This window comes from Henckelia pumila, chromosome 2, assembly GCF_033568475.1.
Source record: "Henckelia pumila isolate YLH828 chromosome 2, ASM3356847v2, whole genome shotgun sequence".
NCBI classification, from domain to species: Eukaryota; Viridiplantae; Streptophyta; class Magnoliopsida; order Lamiales; family Gesneriaceae; genus Henckelia; species Henckelia pumila.
Genome location: NC_133121.1, coordinates 189,156,453 through 189,166,708, shown reverse-complemented (window position 1 = coordinate 189,166,708; position 10,256 = coordinate 189,156,453). Strand labels below are relative to the sequence as shown.

The following is a 10,256-nucleotide window of genomic DNA, read 5'->3' as shown; positions in this document are numbered from 1 at the left end:
GGGGACAGAAGTGGATTTTCACAACTTGCAAGCACTCCCTTCTAGTAGTAAGTTGACCGCCTCCATCCACTGCTCTTCGGTGAAGTGGAAAACCTGAAAGAAACTCTCTATGTGTTCCAACCAGTTATCTATAGCTTGTGGAGATTCGCCCCATCTGAATGAATTTGTGCATGTCAAAACGACGTCGACCATCTCGATGGTGACGGTGTTCATGATGATGCTCTCGCTCCTCATCATCGCCCCAGCGTCCACCGATGCTCCCGTGACTCTCGTCCCCACGGTCTGCCATCTACAAAAGCAACAAAAATTAACCCCAAGACGGTTTTCCTATATCCCAAATCTCAATGCATGATGATCTGATACCATAAATTTAGTAACTCTCTCCGGAATCACCTACTAATCAAACTTAAGCATGTAATAAATACCTTAAAGCACGATAATCAATTAATAACCAACAAAAACTCAAATGATTCAACAAACCAGCTAGCAGAATACAACCGATATCGAAATCAACTGAAATAACTGTTATACAACCTGATCAAAAGACAATACTAAAAATCCACAAACAGAAACCTGGTACGGAAACAATCCCAACACCGCTGAAGCTCAACGACCGCTAACTCCCTGACCGTACAACCTAAGCCCTGCCCCATGGAATGGGGTGTCCAGAACCAAAACCCAAGGACGTGAGCTAACAACGCTCATTTCGAAATTATGAGTATACACATGTTATGATGCTAATACAAATGAACGGGTACCGAAAAACTATCATAGTAAAGCTCCGCTCAGACAAGAGACTCCATGATATGTAGCACGTTGGGCCATCACATCAGAAAGTGGCTCACATACCAGAAGGAAAATGTAGATATAGGTGACCTCACAACGTCATCCAACAGGTCTAACCATCCACTCAATAAATCGGGGCTGAGTGACCTTACTAAGGATTATATCAAGGTACATGCTCAACATGATAATGGATGTAACATAATAGTTGTGACATAATATATGCAAATAAGCCATGTCATATAAACATGCAAACATAGAACATGCATGCTCAACTATCTCGGATAGTACGTCTGTACTTCAATACAAGCAACCTAGCAACACTGGCTCTCTAGCCCAAGCCTATAAGCAGATAATCAGCAAATCACTTACTGCCTACTAAAAGTCTTAACTAGACTAATAGCTACTCACATAAGCTAATCAGAGTTTAGACTTATACACGTGCCTGCCATTATCCATTTGATAGCGATGACCTCAAACTCAAGGCACAACTCCGCTACGATCCTGATAGCATCTCGCTATCGACTGACCCTCAAGACAACACCAGGAAACCCTCCAAAACCACCAAAAATGAGAGAGAGAGAGAAGAGTGAATTGGTGAATGAAAGTAAATCCCTCAGCCCCTATATATATACAATGATCGGAACTACCGATCCAATGTTCGGAGCTTCCGAATGGACTTCAGAGCTTCCAATCTCTCTATCGGAGCTTTCGATCTCTAGCCACCAAATGCGTGTCCCTGATTGGATAACACATTGCTGCCGACGGAGTTCGGACCTTCCAAAATGGGGTTCGGAGCTTCTAATATATCTCACGTCATTTTATCAATCAGAAAGCCCATACTTTCTTTTCGAAAGGCGATCGGACCTTTCGATCTTGAGTTCGGAGCTTCCGAACTCACCCTCTGCCTCCGAAGTACAACGTTGATTCCGAACTGATCCTCGGAGCTTCCGAACTATCCAATAACTTGAAGCCCTTGGAACCATTTTCGATCATCCTGAATTCAATAATCAACTCCTTAAATCCAATTGGGAACCTCTTAAATCATGTTTCGGCTAAATGAACATGTTAGACAGTTGATTAACTTAATTAAAAAATCGAGCTACTATAATCTCATCTAACTTGGTTAAATCCCATACGTTTTTAACTGAGGGTATTTGCATGGATCTGTTTGTGATTATTTTTTTTCAGAAAGACAAAAAGTGAGAGATTGAAAGAAAATGTGTCTTGGCTTGCAAAACATAATTTATCTCTTAAATTATTTTTCTTTTTTATAAGAATTTGCATTAAGAGTTGTGTCTTTCAAGACTATTAACATTATTAACTCTAATTTCACCCAACTCTACCTAGACATTAACACTACGGGTGTCCATTGTATTCACTTGTACAGATGCTCTTCAACGAGTGGTCCCAATTTGAACATATAAAATTGTATGTAATTTAAACTATGTCCATATTATACCATCCAATAAACAAGATATAATTCATCACCAAAAATTATTTTTTATTTTAAATATATGTTAGCTAGGTCGACATAAAAATATTATATATTTTCTACGCTAAAATCCATAACAAGGTGCACCATGTATTTATAAGCATAATACAATCAACTAATATCTCTAAAAAGGATACATATATATATATATATATATAATTCAACAATATTCATGAGATAAAAAATTACAACCAAAGTAATTAGTATTAATATGAGATAACAAGAAACAAAACAAATAGCTATTTTACTTAGAATCTGCAGCATCATGTACTTCCTCACAACTGTGAAACAGCTTGGGTTTGAATCCCTTGTGCAGCATCTTTTCAACCTCTTCTTCTTCCTCAACCATTATTGGCGGCAAGTTCATCTCCATGGACGCAAAAGACAGGTATGAATCCGCTAAAATTCATAGGAACCCAATTACTGAGCGCGACATGGAGCTATCTGCCGAGAGAACATTTTATCTTGGTATTCATCAACGGAGTTGGACACATTATTGCACACAACCTCACGCGGCAGCCATTCCTGTGGTGAGGGAATTTTATGCCAACGCCCCTGAATGCACCGATAGTAAATCTTTTGTGATGGGTAAATTAGTGGCTTTTGACCCCGACTCCAATGATTTGAGATTCTAAGCTTTCAAAAGCTTAGCCGTTCATCATCATCAACCGAATAAGTTTGATAAGAACTTAGAATCTTATGAGTGTAAATCTAGGAGTTCCATTTTAGGCAGTGATAAGTTCTCACTTGGATCGGGTGTATTACAAAACGTTGTAGTAGCCAAAATCTTCTAGTGTATCCTTCCCTGCTTATATTTTAGGTTTTCATATATATATATATATGTTTTCAAATCTGTTTTCAAATTTATACATAAATCCAAAGTTCGAGTATTATTATTTTTGGAAAATAAAAAATCCATTTAATCAATTCAACTATTCAAGGCCTCAAGAGAACTCAAAGGAATAATAGAATGATTGAACTCCAAACAAGAGTTTCAATTTGAAACCTAATATCTCATTAATCATCGCAAACAAAATTAATTGACCACATATAGTTTTACATACCTAAATAAAAAACACGATCTAGAATAAAAGCAGAAAAATGATAGGCGTCCAGATTTCCAATCTCGATCTTCGAAGAAACGAATATGAGAAATTGAGAATTCAGACCAGCTGTGTGCGGTGCAACTTTCATCCAAAATAGAAGATAGAAGGCTTCAAAATTAAAAGACCAATTAAAAGACCCAATTCCCACATGCTACGATAAAAGACCAATTAAAAGAAAATTGATCTGGACCTGGGTAAGTGTGGCCGTGTGGGCTGAGCTTAAAAGAATTGTCTCTTCGCCTATACCAATTCTGAACATATGATCTCTTATATTCAAAAATAGTTTATTTCTTTATAAAACTCTTCTTTTCTTATTTTGTAGGTATCTATTCAAGAAATACTTTCTAGGTCAAAATACTTCTATATATGTTGAAGAATAGATGTTTCATAGACGAGAGAGTGCGCCGAATAAGAGGGAAAGATCATAAATCTTGAATATTATTATGAAGAACTCGTTAGTCGACTATCAGCGTTTTGTTGTGTTGCCGTGAAGTGTTGATGACGCTCGAAGACAACACTGGTGTAAAGTGTTGCTTGAAGTGTTATAAATAGATCTTAGTTTCGGTTTTCACAGAATTTGCGCGCATACATGATTTTTATTAGTTATTTTTTTTTTAATTTTAATGTAATTTTATTCCGCTTATTGTTAATTGTTCTTGGCCTCTAATTTCACCTGACTCTCCCTAGACTTTAACACTACGGCTGTCAATTGTATTCACTTGTACAGATGCTCTTCAACGAGTGTTCCCAATTTGAACATATAAAATTGTATGGAATTTAAACTATGTCCATATTATACCATCCAATAAACAAGATATAATTCATCACCAAACATTATTTTTTATTTTAGATATGTGTTAGCTAGGTCGACATAAAAGTATTATTTTCTACGCTAAAATCCATAACAAGGTGCACCATGTATTTATAAGCATAATGCAATCAACTAATATCTCTAAAAAGGATATATATATATATATATATATATATATATATATATATAATTCAACAAAATTCATGAGATAAAAAATTACAACCAAAGTAATTAGTATTAATATGATATAACAAGAAAGAAAACAATTAGTTGTTTCACTTAGAATCATCATGATGAGCTTCCTCACAACTGTGAAACAGCTTGGGTTTGAATCCCTTGTGCAACATCTTTTCAACCTCTTCAAACTGCAATCCCTTTGTCTCCGGCACGAGGAAGAAGATGGCAACGAGTCCGATGAACGAAAATCCGGCAAACAAGAGAAATGTGCCCGAAGAACCTAGAGCTTGTGTTAAAGTTAAGAATGACTCGCTGACGATGAGATTGGAAAGCCAGTTGGAAACGGCTGCGATTCCTCCGCCGATGCCTCTGTATTGTAGTGGATATATCTCGGAGTTGACGATCCATGGGACGGACCCCATGCCGGGAGAATACGATATGATGTATAGTCCTAGAAGTAGAACCGCAAAGATCCCGAATTTGCTCGGACAGCCTTTGGCATACCAAATACGACCTTCTCCGCGACACATGGATTTTACAGCATCTGTTGCGGCCAAGCATGCCCCCGGTTGATACTGACAAAACAGGACACATGATCAGTATATGTAATATGTAATTATAACATTATAAGATCGAATTATATATATGTAATTACTTTGTTGGCTCCGTTGGCGCAGAAACCGCAATCTGTGGACACTTGAAGGCATGACATACAGTTCCAGGAATTAGATGGTTGTGCGGCTTGCAAGAAACTGGAACATGTCGAGTTGAGGCCGAAATGGGAAGATTGGAAAGTGCTAACTCGTGGTGCATGCTGAGAGGCTTCGAAGAACAGGGCAGATAGTGCAGCAAGGCAGATTATGATCCCACACATGGATATAAGCATCAATCTTCGTCTTCCGAATCTATCAACAAAAGCCATGCTAGCGAAGGAGCCAATGGCGTTGAGGCCGGACGTGATGAGAGACAGTGCTAAAGCTGTCTTGTTAGAAGCAAATCCGGCGAGCTGAACAATTGTTGGGCTGTAGTACATGACGGTGTTTATGCCGACGAGTTGTTGAGCAACTTGTACGGTTATACCTGCGTATAGGCCTCTTCTCACAACATCGTTTCTCCAAGCGTTTTTAAGTTTGGAAATTATATTATTATTGCTTCCTGCAGCTTGGTTTTCAGCTTCAATGGAAGATTGCATAGCGTTCATTTCATCTTGAACTTGGTGGGAATGAGGGTATATTTTGTCCAAAATGGCCCTCGCCTCATCGACTTTGCCCTGCCTATATAACCATCTAGGCGACTCGGGAAGCGACATCATCAAGAAGATCTGAACAAGGGCTGGAACTCCTGCTACCCCAAGCATCCAACGCCAAGTTCCAGGCACGTTTGTGAATGCTAAGTTGATAAGATAAGCCAAGAATTGTCCTCCAGTGATGAGCAGAGCATTAGTGCTGACCATGGCTCCCCTGATGCGAGCAGGGGACGCCTCGGAAATATAAAGTGGCGCGGTCATGGATGCCATCCCTACTCCAAAGCCGACTAGTATTCTTCCAAGAATGATCATCCAAGGGGCTACAGCCAAAGCCATGATAATGGCACCAAACAGAAAAAGGGCGTCCGCCAAAATCATGGATTTCTTTCGGCCATACTTGTCGTTAAACATTCCACCGAAAGCAGCGCCGATGATAGCTCCTGCGACTGCCATGCTCACCATTGTTTCCTGCAGCCATGTGTGTCTGTCCACAGATGGGTACTCATCTCGAATGTAAAGAAGGGCACCAGAAATAACACCTGCAAAGGCGGGTAACAAAACATTAATTAATATTATATATATATTTCTATAATTCCAAAATTCATATATATATATAAATATTTACCCGTATCGTAACCAAACAAAAGCCCTCCTATGCCAGCAGAGAAAGCGAGACGCATGATGTAAGGTGTCTTCCATGTCGTGCTCCAGCATTCTGTGAATTCCGTTTTATCCGCTTTACTTACGCCTCCCTCCATTATTACAATCACTTCAAATTATCTTTTTTAGTTACGAAAACAATCAAGATTCACTCAAGAATCAGATCCAATTCACTCAAGAATCAGATCCAAAACCAAACAAGAAAACTCTATGTGTTTCAACTTCGATCTTAATTCTCCTGTCTTTCTGCATGCAAAATTTTTACGTACGACTGTGAGAGTATAGCGTGTGTGTGTTTTTATATATATATATAGACAACCAATTAGTGTTCCACTCCAAATCCCAATTAGAGAAGACCTAATCTAATTCTATATATCACTTTTCTCCAATTGCCATTTTATTATTAATATAATATAATATAATATCGCGTTATATATATAAATTTTACAAATTTGTTTATAATATATTTATCTATTGGGATATATTTTTACTAATTAATAATTAATTCTGATATTTTTTTATACAAAGCTAGAGTGTGATACTTATTTATCATAATATAATTTTTTTAAAAAAATATATAATCTTCTTTTGTTGTTCTTTAGGACGCCAAAAACTTGGTCGTTCCAAAAATATTGATTGTACTTTAATCTAACTCAAAAATAAAATATTAATGCACCAATTTAATATGACAGTACTAATTAATTAATCCGCGAGTTTACAAGCAAATTTTAGTATAAATAAGAAAATAAAGGGTTGTCATTCCATCGAGAATAACTAGAAAATATCAAATTAAATTATTTAAATTATATATAACCCCATAAAAGATAACCGAACAATTTAAATAAAATAATTTAAAACAAGATAAAAATTAATTATATATAGCTAGTTATATTTTGTTCAGTACTGTCAGGTACCCTATTAAAATTACCGAACCCTAGCTCAAAAATCCAACCCACACCCCAACCATAACTTTATCCATTAAAGATTATGACTTCAGTAAAAATATATGGTTTAATCATTGCGTAAAATACCCTAAGATTTTGGAGTATTGAACTCATTTTTATGGATGCTTATCGGACCTGATCAATCTAGAGTCAATCCAGGTCTAGTACGTTAAATCAGGAATCAATTGTATTGGTTCATAATTAACTGAATCTGACATAATATGATATAAGATTAGGATGTATGAAAATGAATCCCAAACCATGTTAATCAAACCATGTACCGGAATCGGTTTGGAATCGGTACCATACAATCATATTTGGTGGTTTGTGTACATAAAAATAAAGTGACATAAAATAGATAATTAATAAATTAATTATGTACAAATCTGTCTCGAAGTTTTGAACAATATACAAACTGTCTTAAATACAATGATTTTACAATGTGAATTCCTAGCACAAATGATCTTCAGCGATCAGATACAAATCTTTGTAAAGTGTGCTTGATTGATTGATCATGGTTTAGCTCGTGGAAGCTTCAATACTTAAATAGCAATTGTTCAAAATTATGAAAGTTCCATAGACTAGTGTTAGAGAGAGCTTCCCTGACTAGTCTCCATCTTTATTTATAGACTTGAATATGCAACTGTCACAAATTTTTTTTAAAACATCTATTGAAAAATATAGTAGTTGTTATTTTTGTCCTATACCCACGTCATCATTCTATGCTCTTGAGTCTTTACTAAATCAGTTAGGTACGGAATAATTTATGTGACGTCCCGTATTTTTTTGACATTTTCAAAAATTTATATATATATATATATATATTTAAAACAAAACATGCTTCGTGCTCGTAGATACAAAGTACAATGCGTAAAAATTAAGTTCAACCAAAGCAACTCAAAATCTCATGGTTCAAAACTCTTTTAAACTATCATTGAACAAAAATGATGCTAACTCATACGGGCATGCCAAAACTTTCTCATACATAAAAAACTTGAAACTGTAAATATGTGATATCATAATAACGTATTTAAAACATAATTTGATCTTAAAATGACCTGCTAAAATATAAGTTCAAATAAACATGCTTAAAATTAATAAAATGCCCAAGCTTCTGTGGACATGCTTGACATAAGCTTCTCGAACATTCGTGCCATGCAAATTCTTCTCGCCTCCTCGATTACTCGGTCCTAAAACAATCTTTAAATTATTAACTTCTTCTTTCATATTTGCACCATACAAGTATAGTGAGTCTAAATACTGAACAAGAAACCTTCACTACATAGCTATTAATACATTATAAAAATCATTATGTCTTGGACGTGCAATCTTGAACATAAACATCATGCATATAAAATCATGGGAATAAAAATCCTTTATTTTATGTGATGAAATACATGCAATTGTGGCAATAATATCTTATGAGCACATGAGGTTCTTGTGATCACGGTTGTTTGTTCAACAAACCTATAGATGTACCATACATACTAGCCTCAGCTAAAATGCGCACAATCTCTGTACCATCCATATTGGCCTTGACCAATATACGTACCTTCATTCTTTGAAAAGACCCCTTCGGAGCTCATCCTGGAGTACCAGTCCCGTACTGCTACCACAAGAACACATATATCATCAAAATATTTTATCATGGTTTATCGAAACATCATCATAATCATAAAATTTGTCATGCTTTCTCGTCATAAACGTCATCATCATAAACTTTCTCATAATTTTATCATTCTCATCATAAAACATTTCCATTATAAAACTTCTTATCGTTCATGAAACATACTTAAAAATATTTTAAAATAATCTTGTCATCATGAACCTTGAGAATATCTTGAAACTTAACATGTCATGCTCTTTAAATCCTTTCATGCTAAAAAATCATGCATGCTAACTAAAAGAAAGATAAACACGTCCATTAAAATTTCACAATATTCATGTTTTTCATAAGAAACATAGCTTTCGTGAAAACATACTAGCATATAATGCATTACATGACTAAACAGATCCATGTGATTCGTTCTTTTCGTTCTTGACATCAAAACATGAAAATTTTTCATAGGAGCTCTTAAAAATACTTAAAACACCTTAAAAGACCATAAAAGTAAATTTAAGACCTTAATTTCATAAAACAAAATACCCGGGACAAAACCTCGAGCGCTGCGGCACCAAAAAATGAACGCCCTGGCACAGCCAGTGCGCTGGGCACCCAAAAAGGGGCGTCCTGGCACGATGCCTGGGCACGGGGGTGCCCCTGCACTGCAGGTTGCCGAAATCTTGTTTTCTTTCATTTTTTGTCTTTTTCGATCCCTTTTTGAATGCAATCACTCACCCATCGAAACTTATGATCAAACGCATGAAAAACTTCAAAACTCAAAAAAGATTCACCCAAAAACATTCATCTTCAAAAGATTTGCATCAAAACTTTTCATTCAAAATACACACATCTAAATTTTTAGATTCACACATATTTTGTCATCAATTCTAAAAAATCTTTTCATAAAATGTCAACAACGATTCACGTTTCATAGTTATACATCATGTTATTAAAAATATTTTAAAATCAATTCAATATCCATTATATACACATCATCATACAAGTTTTTCATACCAAAATATATAAATTCTCGTATATTAGTTTCAAAAGCGTTTAAAACATGCCTGATTGTTGTAGGTTGTGATTAATTGGTACCTCGGTAGAGATCTAGCCTTGCACGATGAGATTGAGAGTTTTCTTCTTCCTTAGTGCAGGGTTTGAACGATAGAAGGGAGAGGGAAGATGGAGTAAGCGGTGGTTAAGAGAGAAAGTGATGAAATAATTTGACACCTACTCATTTTGTAACTAATGAGCTTGAAAGTCGGCCCATTAGTTGAAAAATACTAACTTTTAAAATTTGCTTATCTCAATTTTGAAATAAAACTGCACCAACATTAAACTTAAAATAAATATAAAAATATTTGATGTGGTGATAATTTATTATGGTTATTTGGGTTAAATTGATATGATTAGGAGAATTTGCATTGCTTT

General features: G+C 35.6%; 1 protein-coding gene across 1 annotated transcript; it reads right to left on the bottom strand.

The window, feature by feature from the left end:
• Nucleotides 1-4,470: 4,470 nt before the first annotated feature.
• On the bottom strand, nucleotides 4,471-6,376 carry LOC140879220 (inositol transporter 4-like). The gene is made up of 3 exons (XM_073282895.1): nucleotides 6,244-6,376; nucleotides 5,028-6,157; nucleotides 4,471-4,947 (listed from the first exon to the last, which is right to left on the bottom strand). Exons 1-3 carry the CDS (start codon nucleotides 6,374-6,376, stop codon nucleotides 4,471-4,473), a joined length of 1,740 nt encoding a protein of 579 aa, XP_073138996.1.
• Nucleotides 6,377-10,256: the final 3,880 nt, after the last annotated feature.